Source organism: Hemitrygon akajei, chromosome 4 (assembly GCF_048418815.1).
Source record: "Hemitrygon akajei chromosome 4, sHemAka1.3, whole genome shotgun sequence".
NCBI classification, from domain to species: Eukaryota; Metazoa; Chordata; class Chondrichthyes; order Myliobatiformes; family Dasyatidae; genus Hemitrygon; species Hemitrygon akajei.
The window spans coordinates 28,383,864-28,404,407 of record NC_133127.1 but is presented as its reverse complement, the minus strand read 5'-3'; the positions used below and the strand labels follow the sequence as shown (position 1 = coordinate 28,404,407).

Sequence of the window (20,544 nt, the reverse complement as noted above, 5' to 3'; positions counted from 1 at the left end):
GTCGCTACTACGCTTGCGCCGCTGAGCCAATATGGCGTCTTTGGTTCCTGATCATGCGGAAGAAGCAAACTTTGTGTAATGATCCATTTTCCTAAGTTAATAAAAAGCCTCATTAATTAGAAAAGCGCTGGAGATAGATAACTCCTCCCCCTCACAGCCGAGAGGAACAAACGCCTGGTACCGACAAACACCCGGTACCCATGGCAGCACATGACCAGCAACCCCACCCCATTTGCTCCTGCGCCATTAGCCCCATGTCGTGAACAAGTCCACAGTGACATTATCGTGCCTCAACAGTATCACGAAGGTGAGAGAAGACTTAATGGTAGCGGCGCGACGGGTCTTTTCATCGCTGATGTGGTAAAGACCCGTCTTTGAGACAGAAAGCCCCCGCGGAGCGGCTGGATGATGCGATGCAATGAAAAGGGGGTGGGGGAGGAGGGAACACCTGACCATGATCCGTATTGTGCCCGGTCTGCCCTCTCTGTTACAGGAGATGGAAATGGCAGATAAAGGATTTCATCGAGTGAGTTCTACTCGAGTAAAATGCTTTCTGAATATTTGTTCCGTACCTAACCATTTGCGTAAGTATGACAATGTCAAACTTGTCCATCCAGATTTTTCTCACGTACATACCATATAGTATACACTGTAACACCAGTCATACCAGACGGAAACGGTCACTATGGCCGCACAGGTGCGTACTGACCAAGATGCTTCATACAATGTAGTCCTATTAACCTGGGCTTGGCCACCCTTTTCTGCCCATGTACCTGCCCAACTGTATTTTAAAAGTTGCCATATCTGCCTGAAAAACTCCCACATACACGCCAACCTCTTTAAAAAACAAGTTACCTTTCAAGTCCTTATTAAATTGTTCGCCTAAAACATATACCATCTAGTTCTTGATTACCCTGCCCTCAGAAAAAGACTGAGTGCACCATAAAAAGCATACAATCCGGATACCTCCTGGCTTGCAATGGCAGCTGCTTTGCCCAAGACTAAGATAAACCAGAGAGTTATGGATGCAGCTCAGCACATCATGGAAACCAGCCCATCTATACTTTTTGCTGTCTTGGTAAAGCAGCCAGTATAACCAAAGATTCCTCCCACTTCAGATATTCTTTCTACACCCCCCCCCCCACCTCCATATCCAATTGGGCAGAATAGAGTGTACCACAGTCTCAAGGATAGCTTCTATCTCCTAAGACCGTTGATAGGACCTCTAGTACGATAAGGTGGACTCAGCCTTACAAACGGTCTCATCTTGGCCTTGCATGTTATTGTCTACCTGCACTGCCCTTTCTCTGAAATTGTAATACTATATTCTGCATTTTATTGCTTTTGCATGCACTACCTTGATGTTCTGATATGATGAAATGATCAGTATGATGGGCATGTAAACAAAGTTTTTCAATGTACCTTGGTACTGGTAACAATCATAAACCTGTTTACGTCTTTCTCTATCTTTGTCCGTCATGATTTGAGCCACCTCTGATGAAGGCTAGTGTATCAAAAGTCTTTTTCCACCACACTGTCTACCGTGTTAGGGGAATCATGTGCCTAATCCAGAGCCTTACTGTGATTTGAATTTCCAAAATGCAGCAAGATGGATTGCTTTCATCTGCAACCCAGCACGAGATGAGGAACTGCTGCATGCGTGTTCTTACAGAAACGTGGCTCCAGGACAACATCCCATGCACCATCAATCTTCAGGCCATGCCACTCAGGGACTTTGACTGTGCAAAAGTTTTAGGCACTGATATATAGCTAGGATACATGAGACTTTTACCCAGTACTGTAACAATTTTATGTATTGCACTGAGCTGCTGCTGCTAAAGAAAAGTGAAGATAGTGAAGAAAGTAAAGAGTGCTGCTGCTGCGAGTGGTCATAAACGTGATTCTGATATGGGTCTCTATTGTGGACTGGGAGAGGGGAATCATGGTTGGGAAAAGGGGAAGGGAGAGAGAAGGGTGCAGCAAGCACCTGAGAGACATTCTATAATGATCAATAAACCAATTGTTAGGAATCAAATGACCTGTTTGGTGTCTCAGGGCTGGGTGTGTCTGCACTCACGCTACCCCTCCCTATCCCTGGCACTCCTCCTCTGCCACCTGTCCCACACTCCTCATGAGTTGTTCCACCCTCACCATTCCCAATATCCTTTGCTCTTGCAGATTTACAAACTGGATCTCTACTCCATGTTGACAAATACAGTGATGTGCAAAAGTCTTGGACACCCCAGCTATATATGTGTGCCTAAGGCATTTACACAGTACTGTATTATTGTGTGACTATGTGCTATCGAAACTTTTGTGCAGTGTGTGACAGTATTGTGTTTTGCACCTTGACTCTGGAGGAACACTGTTTCATTTACCTGTATACTGTGCATGTGTATGGTTGAATGATACACTTGAACTTGAACTTGCACTACACCCATCTAAATTAAACTCCATTTACTATTCCTTGGCCCATTTATATTCTGTTGACTTAGATACCTCTTAATTTTTGATAACCTTCTTCACTGTCAACTAGCAACACACACAAAATGCTGGAGGGACTCAGCAGGACCAGCACCATTTATGGAAAACTGTAAATAGTTGATGTTTTGGGCTGAGACCCTTCAACGGGACTGGAATAAACGATGAGAAGTCGGAGTAAGAAGGTGTAGGTAGGGGAGGAAGAAGTGCAAGTTGGTAGGTGAAAACAGGAAAAGCGGAGAGGTGAAGTAAAGAGCTGGGAAGTCTATTGGTGAAAGAGATAATGGGTTGGAGAAGTGGGAATCTGATAGTTGAGGATAGATAACCATGGAAGAAAGGGAAAGGGGAGGAGTACCAGAAGGAGGTGACGAGCAGGTAAGGAGATAAGGTGAGAGAGGGAAACAGGAATGGTGAAGGGGGTGAGGCAATTACCAGAAGTTCAAGAAATCGATGTTCATGCCATCAGGTTGGAGGCTATCCAGACAAAATATAAATAGAATTGAAATGTGCGGCCACAGGGAGATCCTGCTTTTTCTGGCGGATGGAGTCTAGGTACTCAGCGAAGTGGTCTCCTAAACTATGCTGGGTCTCACCGATATACAGGAAGCCACACTGGGAGCACCAGATACAGTATATGACTCCAACACACTCAGAGGTGAAGTGTTCCTTCACCTGGAAGGACTGTTTGGGACCCTGAATGGGAGTGAGGAAGGAAGTGTAGGAGGAGGTGTAACACTTGTTCCGCTTGCAAGGATATGAGCCAGGAGGGAGATCAGTGGGGAAGGATGAATGGACAAGAGAGTTGCATGGGAAGCAGTTCCTGCGGAAAGCAGTAATTGAGAGGGGAGGGAAAGATGTGCTTGCTGGTGGGATCCCGTCGGAGATGGTGAAAGTTACGAAGAATTATGTGCTGGATGGGAAGGCTAGTGGGGTAGTAAATGAGGACTACTGAGGACTTCTATATCACTGTCCATTATACCACCTATATTACTGTCATATGGAAACTTGCGTCACTTCTGCCTTCTGCCACTTTTAAGAGTTACAATTTTCTGCTCTCAAGTGCCATATATTCACAATGGATGAATAATCTTCCTTAATTTCTATCCAAAACCAGAGAACTCTTCATCTTTGGAGATGCAAAAGACTGCATTTGCTGAAATCTGGGGTTTAAAAAAAACAAAATGCTGGAGGAATTCAGCAGGACAAGCAGCATTTGTTGGAGAGTTGAGACCAGTGTCAATGTCCTGAACTGACACCCATCATCAGAACTAATGCACGCTCTAACCTGAATCATCAGCAAATCCTTCTCCCCTCACCGTTGCAGATATTGCTTGAGTGATGAGTCTTCTTGCCATTTGCTTTTTGATTCTTCTGTATTTTTCAAAAAGTATGCTTTATTCATAAATTTATAATTATTCAATAAAGATCATAATTCACTGTAACTAATATGTACAGGATTGATGAAGGGTCTCAGCTCAAAACATCGACTGTTTATTCTTGTCCATCAATGCTGCCTGGCCTGCTGAATTCCCCAGCATTTTGTGTGTATTGCCATATCATGAACAGTTGTGGGCCCAGCACTGACCTCTGCAGCACTCCTCTCTGCGGTGATTGCCAACCAGAAAAACACCTATTTATCCCAACTCTTCTATTGGTGAACCAATATTCTATCCGTGTTAATACATCACCCACAACTAAATGCATCCTTATGTGTCTTTTGTATGGCACCTATGGAATGCTTTCTGGAAGTCCAAGTATACAACATCCACCTGTTCCCCTCTATCCACTGCACTCATTATATCATCACAGAACTCCAATAAGTTTGTCAAACAGGACTTGCTCTTCCTGAACCCATGCTAGGTTTGTCCAATGAAACCACTTCTATCCAGATGTCTCTCTACATTTTCCATAATAATATGTTCAAGCATTTTCCCAACTACAGGTGTAAAGCTAAATGGCCAGTAGTTACCTGACTCTTCCCTACATCCTTTTGTTTTTAAGCAGTGGCACGCCATTCACTGTCTTCCACTTCACTGGGACCTGCCAGAGATTTTGGTGAATTATCACAAGCACATCTGCTATAACTTTCACCATTTCTTTCAGTACCCTGGAATACATCCCTTCAGGACCAGGGGACTTGTCTATGTTTAGTCCCACTAATTTGCTCATCACTATCTCTTTAGTAACAATGCCTGCATCAAGGTCCTCACCTCCTAACATGCAGCAGTCCTCACGGAGAAGTCAGCAGCGTAAAGGGTGAACAGCTTCAAGTTCCTGAGCATGAAAACTCAGAGGATCCATCCTGGGCCCAACACATTGATGCAGTCAAGAAGAAGGCACACTAGTGGCTCTACTTTGTTATGAGTTTTGCTATATCACGAAAGACCCTCATAAAACTCTCTATATGTACAGTAGAGAGCATTCTGACTGGTTGCATGACAGCATGACATGGAGGCTCCAATGCACAGAATCACAAAAGACCACAATGATATGGACTCAGCCAGCTCCATCGCAGAAGCCTCCCCACCATGGAGGACATCTTCTAAAGATGGTGCCTCAGGAAAGTGACGTCCTCACCATCCGGGATGCTGGGGGGTGGTGTGAGGGAGAGACATCCCAGAGTCCACAGCAGAATCCCATTCAATTCTCAGTGAAAAACATGCAAAGTTCACACAGATGACGCCGAGATTTATCAGTTTCTTCCCTTCCACTATCAGATTTCTGAATGGTCCGTTGATCCATTTTTTTTGCACTATTTATAGAGTTTTATGTCGTGCATTGTACTGATGCTGCAAAACAAACAGATTTCATGTCGTATCTCAGTGAAAATAAATCTGGTTCTGATTCTGAACCTGACTTCCTGCAGCTCCAAGGCAGCAGTTCTGACTGCTGAGCAACTGTGCAGACAGAATAGCTTTATAGATTAACACACAAAATGCTGTAGGACCTTAACGGGTCAGGCAGCAATAGGGAGGGAAATAGATATTTGACATTCCAATCCAGATGAAGGGTCTCAAACCACACCTGTCCATTTCCCTCCATAGATGCTGTCCAACCGCTGAATTCCGACTGCATTTTGTGTGTTGCTCCAGATTACAGAGTCTGTAGTCTCCTGTGTCTCCCTCTAGCTTTATAGGTTCCATGTGATATAGGAGAGGTAGAGAATGTAGAGTTATTTGAGGGGCCTTTTAGTATTATGATGGTTAGGGGAGGGTTTATGGGGAAAATGAGCAAAGGCAGGTCCTAAAACTCCTGACAGTCATGCTTCTTATCTGTTTTTTTTACCCCCTAGAGCGTAGGGGGCTGAGTGGTGACTTTACAGAGGTATATAAAATTGTGAGCAGCATAGATGGGGGCAGTCTTTTTCCCAGGATAGGCAGGTCTATTACTAAAGGATATTTAAGGTGGGAGGGGAGAGAGATATAAAAAGGACCTGAGGGGGTATGTTTTTACATAGAGATTGGTGGGTATGTTGAACGAGTTGCCAGAGGAGCTATAGAGGCTGTACAATTATTATTATGTCTGAAAGACATTTAGACAGGTACATGCATAAAAAAGGCCTGTAGTGAGATGGGCCAAACACAGGCAAACTGGACTAGCTGGGATAGACATTTTGGTCAGCACAGATGAGTTGGACCAAAGGGATTGTTTCCATGTTGTATAACTGTGATATTATTTTAGAATACCACTATACCATTTTGTAGACAACATGCATCACTATACAAAATACTGGAAGAACTTGTAACAGTACAGCATTTTGTGACAATTCTAAGTTTTCTCATTGACTTGCTTGGAAGTGTAGTTAATGCTGTTATACAAAGAACTGGAGCAGATTGATCTGTGGGTCACGGATAGCACATTTTCCTTTCAGTCAAAAGATTGTGTGCTCCAGACTCACCATGCTGCATTGAGCACCAGAGCTTCAACAGGTGATCCTGAATGGAGAAGTAAATCTGTGTTCGAGGGGTTGGCCACTGGATGGGATGCTGAAACAAAGCTCAGTCTCTCCGAGGTGGACACTAAAGAATCAATGTTGCTGTACTGTTCTTGGTGTCTTGTCAATATTTATAACTTGTTCAACATTACCAAACATATGATCTGACCATAGTTGTTGTTTGTATAAGCCACTGCACACTAACAATATTACATGTTTTACAATAGTGGATATACAGTACATTAAAAGCATTTAATACACCAACAACTCTTCCCCTCCTCTATTTCCCACTCTGGCCACTTACCTCTTCTCACCTGTCTATTGCCTCTCCCTGGGTCCCCTCCTCCTTCACTTTTTCATATGGTCCACTCTCCTCTCCTATCTGATTCCTTTCTCTCTAGCCCTTTACTTTTCCTACCCACGTGGCTTCACCTATCACCTTTCAGCTAGCCTCCTCCCCCCCTTCCTTTTCTGTACTGAAGAAGGGTCTCAGCCCAAAATGTTGGCTGTTTATTCATTTCTATAGATGCTGCCTAACCTGCTGAGTTCCTCCAGCAATTTGTGTGTGATGTCTTGAAAGTGATGTAACCAGTGCCCAGTTAACAAAAAGTCTAGCACACACATAGGAAGCTATGATGGCTCTGGACAGGCACATTTTCTGGAATATTGGATGCTATTCTAATTTATAACAACACATTTTAGTGCATTTTAAAAACAATGCTACACAATAGTAGAATAGATCTTTCAAAGAAAATTCCCTCCGTTCTCATTAAGCAGTTAGTGGTGGAAGGATAAGCAGCTTTAAGGTCTTGGGTATGAACATCTCAGCGGGTCTATTTTGGCCCCAACACACGAAGAAGACACACCAGTGCTCTACTTTGATAGGAGTTTGAGGAGATGTGGTATGTCACCAAAGACACTAGATTCCTATAGATGTACGGCGGGGTGCATTCCGACTGGTTGTATCACTGGTATAGAGGCCCAATGCACAGGTTCACAAGAGGAGACAGGGGATTGTAAACTCAGCCAGATCCATCACGGACACAACCCTCCCCGTGATCGAGGATATCTTCAAGAAGGGGTGCCTTGAGAAGGCAGCATGCAATATGAAGGACCCCTGCCATCTGGACATGGTGTTACGTACCCTGTAACTGGGTTTACAGACCAGCAAAGATAGCCTGGAGTCTGGTGGCAGCAAAACTAAAAGTGTTTATTAGTAGACTACACAATACAGTATCAAAAATGCAAAATATACATATAAAACAGGTTAGCAGTAATAAACATAGAAGTGTAGAAATAATAATAAGCAATAATAAACAAACTATCAATGTCTAGGGGTAAATGAATTGTCATAGAAGAGTATAAAGTTCAGTTCAGTTCATGCGTACTGAGGTAGTTATGGTTGTGTTGTAATCGTTGGAGAGAGAGGGAAAGAGAGAGCGAGCGAGATGTAACAGCTGCAGCAGGCAAACCTTCTGTTGCTTTCTGATTCCATCGTACCGTTGTGGTCATTCAGCTTGACCCCTCTGTTCTTCAGCTAGACCATTCTTCTGTGGTGGACTCGTCACTCTGGCGTGAGTGGACACACACACAAGGCCCCACCGGCCCTGTCATCACACTGTGAGCTTTGTTGACCGATCTCCTGATTCGGTCCTCGAAGCCCCCACCTTCCTGTGGGTTCACAACACTAAGTCAGTGTCCACTGGTGTGTCTGAGGGGTGTCTCCCAGACCTGTCTTTTATCCCTACTAACGGGGTCTCAGCTATCCATCGACTCTGAATGACCGTGTCCATCAAATCAGGCCACTCCTGCTGTCTCCTCAGGAGTGTTAACGAGCAAAGTAAAGTCCTTGTAGTGAAAGGTAAACAATCCAGGAAGAGTCAAAATACAATAAAACAACAGTCTCTCTCTCCCTCTTAACTGTAGCAGATGTTCCTGCCTCTGTGCTTCATCTCTCTCTCTCTCATTAGCAGCATAGCAACAGCAATAGTTCATAGTTCTCGGGGGGGGGGGGGGGAATGGTTAACTCTGCACCCCAATTCCATCAGGTCTGTTCATCACTCATAACAATGGCATCTTTTTTTTACTGCCATCATGGAAGAAGTACAGGAGCTTGAAGACCAACATTCAGCAATTCTCCCCTACTCCGTCACATTTATGAATAGTCCAAGGACACTACCTCATTGGACATTAAGGCTAGGCACAGCTCAAACGGCATCTGTCAATTCACCAACGACACAACTACTGTTGTCAGAATCTCAGATTCCTTGAACTGAACATCAGCAAGACCAAGGAATTGATTGTGGACTTAAGGAAATGGAAATCAGGACAATACACACCATTCCTCACTGAGGGGTTAGAAGTGAAAAGGGTGAACAGTTTCAAGTGCAAGCCACACAAAATGCTATAGAAACTCAACGGTCAAGCAACATCTATGGAGGGGAATAAATAGTTGACATTTTGGGCTGAGGCCTTCATCGAGAAAGTGGAGGGAGGAGGAGTACAAGCTGGCAGGTGATAAGTGAAACCAGGTGAGGGGTAGGGGAGTGGAAATGAAGTGAGAAATTGGAAGGTGATAAGTGGAAAAAGTAGGAGATAAGAGTCGACCATGGGAGAAAGGGAAGAAGGAGGGGCACCAAAGGGTGAGGTGAAGAAATGGATTGCGGAAGGGAAACAAAGAGAAGGGGGGGGGGGGGGTCGGTAAAGTACTGGAAGTTACAGAAATCGATGTTGATGCCATTGAACATGGAGATGGAGGAGCAACATTTCATATTTCCTCTTCCTTCATGTAGTTTGAAGCTACCCAGATGGAGTATGAGATGTTGATCCTCCAAACTGATTGTGGCCTTATTGTGGCAGTAGAGGAGGCCATGAACTGGCATGTCAGAATGGGAATGGGAAGTGAAATTAAAATGGGAGGCCACCAGTAATAATCTGCCTGTTGTGGTTGACAGAGTGAACTAACTTACATCTTTCTTTTCCCCAGTTCTGAGAGAGCTACAGATCAGAAACATTGACTGCTTCTCTCTCCACAGATTCTGCCTCACCTGTTGAATTTATCATTAGTCTTAGTTGTTTGGAAATACATCTTTTAAATAATGGAACAAAATTAATACTGACACCACAACTGCCATTCAGTAAAAGTGATGTGGGAATTAAACAAAACAACAGTGAGGGAAATTTAAAAAATAATGAAAGCTATAATGCAGCCCTAGTTATGTTTGTTTTCAGAGTTTCAGAATTGCATTTAAATATCTTTGTAGCCATTAATTACACTTACTTGTTTTGGTAGTCTTCTGTAGCTGAGTCCTTCTTTTGATGATTTTCCTTTTTAGCTAACTTTATCTATTGGCTTTGCTTTTGAACTTATTATACTGAACATCTCAAATTAACTATATCATAGCTGATATCAGCTATAATTAAGAGGAGGAATATTATCCAGCTATCCCACTGCTCATTGCACCCCATTCCTTCCTCCTACCTAATATAAGTGCAAATGTCTGATGAGAACATACCACATCAACCTACAGGTAGATTGAAAAAAAAAATCAACCAGATTTTCTATTCCTAATTATTGGAACCAGAACATGAGTCCTTCAGGGGAGGACATTATAAAATATGGGGACATTCACCTCAATCCCTCTTTCTTAACATTCAGTATAGGTAGTTAACATCATCTGCCTAGATGCATAAAATTGGACACCTGACCAAAGTGGCAGACCATAAAATATGGGAGCAGAATTAGGTCATTTGGCCCATCAAGTCTGCCCCACCTTTTTATCATGGTTGATCCAGTTTTCCTCTCAGCCCCAATCTTCAGCCTTCTCCCCATATTCGTATCTGACCAATTAAGAACATTGATTTTACATAGATAGAATAGTACAGCACATTACAGGCCCTTCGACCCACAATGTTGCGCCGATCCTCAAACCCTGCCTCCCATATAACCCCCATCCTTAAACTCCTCCATATACCTGTCTAGTAGTCTCTTGAATTTCACTAGTGTATCTGCCTCCACCACTGACTCAGGCAGTGCATTCCACGCACCAACCACTCTCTGAGTGAAAAACCTTCCTCTAATATCCCTCTTGAACTTCCCTCCCCTTACCTTAAAGCCATGTCCTCTTGTACTGAGCAGTGGTACCCTGGGGAAGAGGCGCTGGCTGTCCACTCTGTCTATTCCTCTTAATACCTTGTACACCACTATCATGTCTTCTCTCATCCTCCTTCTCTTCAAAGAGTAAAGCCCTAGCTCCCATAATCTCTGATGATAATCCATACTCTTTAAACCAGGCAGCATCCTGGTAAATCTCCTTTGTACCCTTTCCAATGCTTCCACATCCTTCCTATAGTGAGGCGACCAGAACTGGACACAGTACTCCAAGTGTGGCCTAACTAAAGTTTTATAGAGCTGCATCATTACATCGCATCTCTTAAACTCTATCCCTCGACTTATGAAAGCTAACATCCCATAAGCTTTCTTAACTACCCTATCAACCTGTGAGGCAACTTACAGGGATCTGTGGACATGTACCCCCAGATCCCTCTGCTCCTCCACACTACCAAATATCCTGCCATTTACTTTGTACTCTGCCTTGGAGTTTGTCCTTCCAAAGTGTACCACCTCACACTTCTCTGGGTTGAACTCTATCTGCCACTTCTCAGCCCACTTCTGCATCCTATCAATGTCTCTCTGCAATCCTCTACACTATCTACAACACCACCAACCTTTGTGTCCTCTGCAAACTTGCCAACCCACCCTTCTACCCCCTCATCCAGGTCATTAATAAAATTCACAAAAAGTAGAGGTCCCAGAACAGATCCTTGTGGGACACCACTAGTCACAACCCTCCAATCTGAATGTACTCCCTCCACCACCACCCTCTGCCTTCTGCAGGCAAGCCAATTCTGAATCCACCTGGCCAAACTTCCCTGGATCCCATGCCTTCTGACTTTCTGAATAAGCCTACCGTCTGGAACCTTGTCAAATGCCTTACTAAAATCCATGTAGATCACATCCACTGCACTACCCTCATCTATATGCCTGCTCACCTCCTCAAAGAACTCTATCAGGCTTATAGGCACGATCTGCCCTTCACAAAGCCATGCTGACTGTCCCTAATCAGACCATGTTTCTCTAAATGCCCATATAGATCCTATCTCTAAGAATCTTTTCCAACAGCTTTCCCACCACAGATGTAAGGCTCACTGGTCTATAATTACCTGGACTGTCCCTACTACCTTTTTTGATCAAGGGGACAACATTCGCCTCCCTCCGATCCTCTGGTACCATTCCCGTGGACACGAGGACATAAAGATCCTAGCCAAAGGTTCAGCAATCTCTTCCCTTGCCTCATGGAGCAGCCTGGAGAATATTCTGTCAGGCCCCTGGGACTTATCCGTCCTATTGTATTTTGCAACTTCCAGTACTTCTAACACCCCCCTTCCCCTCCTCTTCGTTTTCATTCCCTATTCCATTTTCTTATCCTTTCTTCTTGCCTGTCCATCACCTCTCTCTGATGCCCCTCCTTCTTTCCTTTCTCCCATGGTCTGCTCTTATCACCTATCAGATTCCATCTTCTTCAGCCCTTTACCTTTGTCACCTATCACCTTCCAAATTCTCACTTCATTTCCATTCCCCCAACCACTCATCTTCCTCCTCACCTGGTTTCATTTATCCCTTGCCGGCTTGTAGAGGTAGAGGCATGTATGCTATCTTACTGAAACATACTAAGGACAAAATGGGATGAACGCTAGGAAGTTTTTTCCTCTCAAGAGGAATCCAGCGCCGGGGACGAGCTCTCAGAAGCAGTGCCCATTTAAAACTAAGATGAGGAAGAATTTCTTCTTTCAGAAAGTTGAAAGTCTTTGGAACGCCTTACCAAAGAGAGTAAATGGTGCATCATCCTTGTTTTTTTTTCTGAAGACTGAACCCGATAGATATCTGTTAGTAAGGAAATCAAAGGATGTGGGGAAAGGGCAAGAAAGTGAACCTGAGGATTATTCGATGAACTATGATCCTATTGAATGGTGGCTGGGCGATGAAGAACCTAATAGCCTACTCATGTTGATTCTCGTTGTGATCTCAGAGAAAAAAATTCATACGACATTTGAGAAGAATTGGGCCATTTGGTCCCTCGAGTCTGCTCTGCCATCTCATCCTGGCTGCCATAATGTAAAGAGATCAAATCAAATTTTAAAATAATAAAAATGCAGAGAATCATCAAAATACAAATAACCCTATCCAGTAAATCATGTCATACTGAGTGACTGACAATAAGCAATGTCCACACGTGGATGACCACTATCCCAGCATCGGTATTAGTCAGCAAGCTGATACATGGAAATCAGAGATCCCCATTTGAGTAGTGGGAGAGATCTGGGGAAGAAATGGGTGGAATTCTGCTCCTTGATGAAGTGGGACAGGATGTGAATTTGGAAAATTGGGAGGTTAGTGAGGATGTGGCAAAAGAAGGGGAACTGCAAAACAACTTTAGCCACGGTTGGGGGAAAGGTGGGGTGTTCAACATCACTGCCAATTCCCAGACGCAAGAAGAAAGTAAATCTACTGAGTGTGTTCAATAGAGACCTGTCCCAACAAAGCAGCATCATGCTGTTGTGAGATACTCATGAGTTAGCATGTTGTAATGTCCTGCGATAATTAAGGACCTATCTGACCGGTGGTCAGACAAATACAGATTGTGAGATGTTAGTCGGCCATTCACTCCAGTGAATGATAGATAGATAGATAGATAGATACTTTATTCATCCCCATGGGGAAATTCAACTTTTTTTTCCAATGTCCCATACACTTGTTGTAGCAGAACTAATTACATACAAGTAATGGAGGGATTACTGGAAGGATTAGCAGACTGGTGTGGGAAAACATGAAATATTACAGGCATTGTTAGCATTAATATGATAACGTTAGTCATTAGGTAGTTTAGGCTAGGGCAAAATCATCTTTCTTGATAAGCTTTTTAAAAATTAACACAAATACTAACATTCTTTACTTAGTTAAACCTAGGCTAATAACGAAAACAATATTAGTTGAAAGAAAAGCTACCCAGCAGTAAACGGGTGAGCAGAACATGTGGGTTTACAAATTCAGTAATTTTTACAGTAACTCGTTACTGCTTCGGTGTGACGTCAATATTCATGCCGATCAAAGCACCACCACCTGCTGGTACTCACCGGTCACTGCAGGCTATTTTCTTTTTACATCGAAATTCTGTGTGAAGGTTGCATTTCAATTCATTCTGAAATGGGATTGAGGGTAGATAGGCACCCAGTTCAAAATATGAACATTTATAGAGGATAAAAAGATAAGAAGATGACTGTAACTGCTTCCCCCTTTCGAAAATACCATGAGATAGGAAGAATGCCTTCGGAAATCCGAGATTATCTATGATGAAACAGTGCAGTCAGTATTGGAGGATAATTGAATAACTTTTACGAAAAATGGCCCCACGCCTGCACATATTGGTATTGGTTTATTATTATCACACTACCAAAATACAGTGAAAAACTTCTGTTTGCACGCCATGCCATACAGAAGTACATTGAGGAAGTTGGGCGGGTGGTGGTGGGGATTTAATTTGCCATTTCTTGTTTCCAGTGAGCAATAGATCAATGATTCCTGATCCCTGTGACATTATTCGGAGATAATCTCGTTGCTGTTGCTGGGACTTAGCTGTGCACAAACAAGTCGATAACGTCGGATAAACTGTACAACCAACAGGAGAGCTCCGAAACTAAGGACAGTGATATATAAAAACGGTTTTTAAAATGTTTTAAACATCTGAAACCCTATCGTTGGTAAAGTCCTGAACAAGGGTGAACTTCACTTGGAGCAGTGGGAAAATCCCGCGGATGCTGGATCGGAAACAGGAGGCTGGAAGGACTCCGGGTGGTGAGATTGTGCCGGCTGCGAACATCCAGGTTCGGGCAGGGATTCTTCCTCAGGTGACGCCGCCGCTCCACGCGTCGCTGCTTCGGAGTGAACTTCATAGCTCCTGCTTAACCTCACCGGTCACTCAACCTCTGCCGGATCCCGTTCCTATAAAATCAAAACAAACAAACAAACATACACACACACACACACACACACACACACACACACACACACACACACACACACACACACACACACACACACACACACACACACACACACACACACACACACACACACACACACCTGGTTTACTGTTTCTATGGCGATGTGGTCGAGTGATTGTTGCTCCGTCATTTAGCCGCAGAATATAAATAACCTGGAAACACGGACTGGAAAGGAGAAGTTTTTTTTGTGTCCAGCCCTCAAGGGGGGAGGGGGGAAGACAAAGATGTTAGAAAGAGAAGACATTCCATTTATGGTGGTGTTCGTGGCTACCATTTTATTGGGCACTACGGGGAATGTCATCGTGCTTTTCGCGTTCATCAGCAACGCGGTGAAACACAGGCGTTTCCCGCCGCTGGACAGGGTGATCGTGAACAAGACCTTCGTTAACTTGCTGCTCTGCTTCTACCAGGGCGTCCCGCGAGTGCTGATGTTCTACGGCGTCGAGCTATTCGAGGAGACGAGCTGTATCATCCTGGTCTATCTGAGCTCCTCGCTCAGGTCCATCAGCATCTGGACGGTCTCCAACCTCAGTTTCCTCCACTTGATCAAAATTAACAGACCCCGCTGCGCTCTGGCCAGTTACATCAGCAGCCACCAGAGCGGATATGTCAACGTGACCATCAGCGCCTTGTGGCTCACCAGCTTCGTCTTCTACATCCCCTACACGCTGGACAAGGTCATTCACCTGTCGCAGGAGAACGAGTCCAGCCCGGTGAAGTACATACCCAGTTCCAACTGCAATGGCTTGTCCACCAGCCCCGCCTCTGACATCGTGACCTACATCTCGGTCAGCCTGGACCTCATCGCCATCCTCTGGGTGGTAGTTCTGAACGCTCTGATCATCCAACTTCTCTGCAAGCATCAACGGCGAGTGGCGGCGGCGGGTCAGGGCTTGAATTCGGCCAACAAGACCCCGCTCCAGGCGACCCGCATCCTTGTTTCCCTGCTCTGCATCTACGTGGCCTGCTGGATCTCCAACGATATCGTCTGGATCATGCTGATAGCGAGGATAACTCCCGACCAAGCTCGGAGCCAGACTCTGAAATACACCTCCAGTTTCCTCTCTTCACTCTACTACTCGGCCAGCTCGTACGTCCTGGTTTTCGGGCACAGGAACGTAAAAGAGGTGTTCGATCCCTTCTGCAAACGCTTGAAACAGAGAAAAACTACGCATTTTCAAGACGTGGAGATATAGTTTGACGTTTGGTAGGGTTTTAAAAAAAGCAAATTAACCAGTCAAAGGCAATTGAATATTAACAACGTGACCAGTTTACTGTCTGGCTAAGGATGGATGTTGACGTATTGTGTGTGTGGAAAGGCTTACACTGGGTTTGTGGTCATTTGTAATTATAGCGTAGAGTGGGGGGATAACTTTAGAAGGACAGTATGATGCAGAAGATAATGCATTTGGGCTATTGTGTAAGATCTTTTCAAAGAAAAAAGATTAGCTTATAGGACAGTGTGATGCAGAATGTCTGTGTTTGGGCTACTGCCTTTGGTGGAGTTACTCCTACCACTCCCATCAGCTGCCAGGGAGGACCTCAGCTGGACCTCTGAGGCCCAGTCACTGGCCAGGGATTGCTCTGCCTTGCAGGTCAGCTATAGTAGTGAAGCCTCCAAGACTCGGGAGGTTGCCTGGGCAGAGATGGTAAGCCCAAACAGGGGCTGACTTGAGGATGATCCTGTCCAGTACGCAGCTAAGGTTCAGTGGAGTTTTATAAAGGCTCTGTCCTGCTCTCATAAGTCTGTGCACAACGCTACTGTTAATAAGACCAAATATCATGCTTGTTTCTCTTAAACAGACTCTCAGTCTGTCCTGTCACCTCTAGTGGCCTGTGTGAATGTCGGTTCTGTTTTGGAGATGCAAAAGAAATGTGGCTGCTGGAATCTTGAGCAACAAACAACCTGCTGGAAGAACTCAGAACTTTCAGGTCCAGTTTGTACATCAGGTCCAAAATGTTGCCAATTCCTTTCCTCCCACTGATGCTGCTTGACCCACTGAGTTCTTCCAGCAGTAGTTGCTTCCTTTTTTTTGAGTGCCCTTTAAAATGTTCAGAATGCTTTCCCCATGCTTCCATCAAAATGTATCACATTAAATTCCATCCACCATGTGAATTCTCGTTTTGACAACCGACATTCTCCGGAAGCCTGTTGTTATTTAGTACATTCCTTAAGTTTCATGCCAGGAGGGTCTGTGACCCCTGGGGTATAACAAACTCCTTTCTAAAACTAAAAAACACCTGATGAATGAATTCCTTACCAAGGAAGAGCAAATATTAAATGATTTTAATTAGATTATGGGGGTTATGGGGGTTGTTTGACTGTTCATTTTGTGTTGCTGCAAAGTGATAGTACTGAGCTAGGAAGGATGATAAAGGGAGAGCAACATCACCTCGTTGAACCTGGATTAATCAATTGAGATTGAAATTTTGCAATAGACGGGTTATGCAATTTGTGCTTTCTAACAGCTCTCAGTGCTCACACACACAAGCACACATATGAAGGTGAACTCAACATCCCCCTCCACCCCCACCACAACCACATGGTTTAACAGCAGGAGATACTAAACCAGTTTTAGATAGCACTGGATTTCCTAGATTTATACATTTATAAATTTACTATTAACTGGGCAGAGAGAGTCAGGGAGTTAAGTATAGTTCAGCTAGACCAGATTGCATTTCAGACTAATGAAATACAGATTGCTGCTCTAAAATAATCAAGGTAAGATTGTTTTTCAATTAGCTACGGGTTACTTATATTTTTTTTTGCCTGAAAAAACTTATTGGGCCCTTAACTCCCATTGTTGACATCCTGTCTCCATTGTCCAAAGTCAATGATATGGTTGGAGTTCATCATTGTTTCTGTAATCCATTGTATTCACTGTACAGGGGATCGGCAGCACCAGAGTCCTGTTGGCCGGGCTTACCCGTTTCCACCTTCCATGATGGGGATTTTGAGTGGCTAGCTGAAATAACATTACTTGTAAATTATTGCCTCATACCTTGTTCTTTGTCCTTTCAGTTATTTACACTTCATTCTATACAATCCATAACCATTAATGTGATCCATGAAATTATGTCTATGCGGGCAAAAAAGCTCTAGTCTTTCTAACCCTATCCTCCATGTTTTTTTTTTCATTTAGGGATACAGCACAGTAACAGGACCCTCCGGCCCAATAAACCCATACCTCCCAATTATATCAATGTATCCAATTAACCTACCAACTCGTACATCTTTGGAATGCAGGAGGAAACTGGAGCACTTGGAGGAAACCCAGGCAGTCACGGGGAGGATGTACAAACTCTTTACAACAGCAGTGGGATTTGAACTATTATATTGCTGGCACTGTAATAACATTATGCCACCAGCTATGCTACTGTGCCACTGTCGATGGTACGTGTTCTTTTAGGTTAAGGCACTACAAGTTATTTTTTTCAGGATATTAAAACCATGTTGCTCTATAAATTTCCCAGTTTATCCACTATTAATAGATCTCCTTTCAAAATGCAAAACCAACCATCAATGAGGATAATTGATTTGCATACTCAGGTCCAGAACTAGCTCTCAGAATGACCTAGAGAGTAGCTCTGCTTACTGTGAATGTATGAATTGGATGGCTGGTCCTCAGTAAGATACACAGAAAATTAAGTATAAAATTAAGGATTGCTGGCTGCAGTATTCTTCTGTTAAGCAAGTTGAGTGATAATTGTGGTTAATTGAGAGTTTCCAAGCATTTCCTACAGCGGGGGAGTCCAGGACCAGAGGGCACAGCATCAGAATAAAAGGATGTCCATTTGGAACAGAGATGAGGAGGAATTTCTTTAGCCAGAGGGTGGCAAATCAGTAGAATTCCATGCTGTAGATGGCTGTGGAGGTCAAGCCATTGGGTTGGCCTCCACAAAGCGGAGGTTGATAGGTTCTTGATTAGTAAGGGCATCAAAGATTATGGGGAGAAGGCAGGAGAATGGGATTGTGAGGGGTAATAAATCAGCCACGATGGAATAGCAGAGCAGACTCAATGGATAAGGTGGACTAGTCATACCATTGAAATACATGGATCTGTGTGAAGTTGATGAAGGTCACCAGCACCATTACCTGAAGGGCAATTTGGCATGGGTACTAAACAATAACCTTTTCAGCAATGCCCGTATTCTAAAAATGACTAACTAAAAGCATACATGAAAGGCATGTGATGAATTCATCAGAAATAGTTATTTGTTTACTTTAGTACAAATAAAGTGTCAATAGTGTTGTGAGGAACATGGTAAGTTGTATAGATGACAAATTGCGAGATGATCCACTTTGGTATTCGAAACAGAATGACAGAGCATTTTTAAATGGTAAATGATTGAAAATTAAAGCACACAAAATGTTGGAGGAACTCAGCAGGTCAGGCAGCACTTATGGAGAGGAATAGACAGCTGACGTTTCAGGGGGAGACCCTTCATTAGGACTCATGATTGAAAAGTGTTGGTGTTAAGAGGATATCCATTGTGCGTAAATCACTGAAACTTAACAGAGTGGTTCAATAAGCATTTGGGAAGGCAAACAGTAAAGTGACAAGATTTTGTGACTAAGTGATAAATGTGCTCATCAGTGCGAGCTGTGTAACATCATGAGCCTGCTGGAGGTGGACAGATGCAAAGGACCAATGCTCCCACCTCTGCTTGCTTTCCTGTCTCTGATTGTCTGGCCCACACGGGAGGGCGAGGTTGGGTGGGGGTGCTCTGGTTTAAGCCCAAGGCTTATGGTGGCACAATATAGGCCTTCCCTGACCAGTGGGCAGTGCCGGCATCGGACAGCTTCAGGACAGGACAGGGACATTATTATTTAAGTGATGCAGTTTCTTCTTTTATCATTTAATTTCCTGATAGCCTTGATTCTTTAACAGTGACCACATTTGGTTGATAACTGTGAGGCACCCCGTTGCTCCTTGCTTCCCAGTTGACTGCTTTCTCATTGCTTACTAAGAAAAGGTTATCAGGGAATTGCTCACATTTATATAACACTACCATTATGTACCTATTGCTTTCTTTGTTCCTTCTCTCTCTCCATGAACAGATTTACCAGGTTTTTCCCTCTCCTGTTATAATTTTCCAAATTGGGGAAATATAGGCGTTGATCTGCTACTGAAAATCTTGCTATGTTTGTGAGATACAATTTCGTTTTTGTTTATAAGGTGGTAGAAAGTTCATTGTATCCTTAATAACATATTCTCATCAGCACTGCCTATTATTTTAAGATTCAGTTATCTAACACATTGCAGATTACATAACAACCACCGGTTGGTTTTATACTTGCCTGGTGATTTTTTTAAAAATTGCATATGGACTCCAGTCATGTATTAAAACAAAATATTTATTTTGCACAGTTTGTCATAACTCTCTGACTTTAATGCTTTTGATTTGGAAATGTCATTGTGGAACTGCATTTTGCATTACTTAATGCAGATATTTTGACAAAACAACAATTATTTGAAATCTACGCACATGAACCACAGATTTTCACTTGTTGTCACACTATATAAAGTCATGTAAAAAATTTATTTTATAAGCCATTTGATCAAATCCTTGTTTTTTAAATGCCAAATGCAGTGATTTTGTTAAAATGCAGAGGTTGTATTTATATATTCAACTCAGTGAAATGATGCTACAAAGCAATTGTTATCATGCAAGATTTATGCAAAACAAAACCTTTCACACATTTTAAGTCAATAAAATGTATTCTTAAAGTTCTCATGAAATATTAATGATTTAAAGCCAAGAAAATATAGATCTGATCAACAGCATAATCTAGAAACACACATCATGTAAAGCTTTCTCTGAGGAGAGTAAAACTCACTGGTCCAAAATTCCTCTTTTGCCAAAACAAATAAATGTCTTTTTTTTCCAGTTGACACTCTGCTAACAAAGCTGTGGAAGCACCTGGCTTTCAGACAGACAGAGAATTGTACGTGGAATTTTACTGCACGGAAATACGCCATTCAGCCCATCTCGTCCATGTGGGC

The 20,544-nt window shown here is 43.3% G+C and overlaps 1 protein-coding gene across 4 annotated transcripts; it reads left to right on the top strand.

Moving 5' to 3' along the window:
- The first annotated feature begins 57 nt into the window (after nucleotides 1-57).
- On the top strand, nucleotides 58-20,271 carry LOC140726177 (uncharacterized). Of its 4 annotated transcripts, none has more exons than XR_012098591.1 (3): nucleotides 58-307; nucleotides 494-584; nucleotides 17,680-20,271. XR_012098591.1 is itself a non-coding variant. In XM_073042189.1 (2 exons), exon 1 carries the CDS (start codon nucleotides 14,761-14,763, stop codon nucleotides 15,730-15,732), a length of 972 nt encoding a protein of 323 aa, XP_072898290.1. In that variant the 3' UTR covers nucleotides 15,733-15,743; nucleotides 17,680-20,271. The 4 variants fall into 4 exon arrangements, 1 of the variants encoding a protein (XP_072898290.1); XR_012098592.1 differs by lacking the exon at nucleotides 17,680-20,271 and adding an exon at nucleotides 3,596-3,852; XR_012098590.1 differs by lacking the exon at nucleotides 17,680-20,271 and adding an exon at nucleotides 1,606-2,514.
- The last annotated feature ends 273 nt before the right edge of the window (nucleotides 20,272-20,544 follow it).

What these genes read in the sequence shown, in the direction of transcription:
- LOC140726177 (XM_073042189.1), top strand. Translation starts at nt 14,761, where the DNA reads ATGTTAGAAAGAGAAGACATTCCATTTATGGTGGTGTTCGTGGCTACC.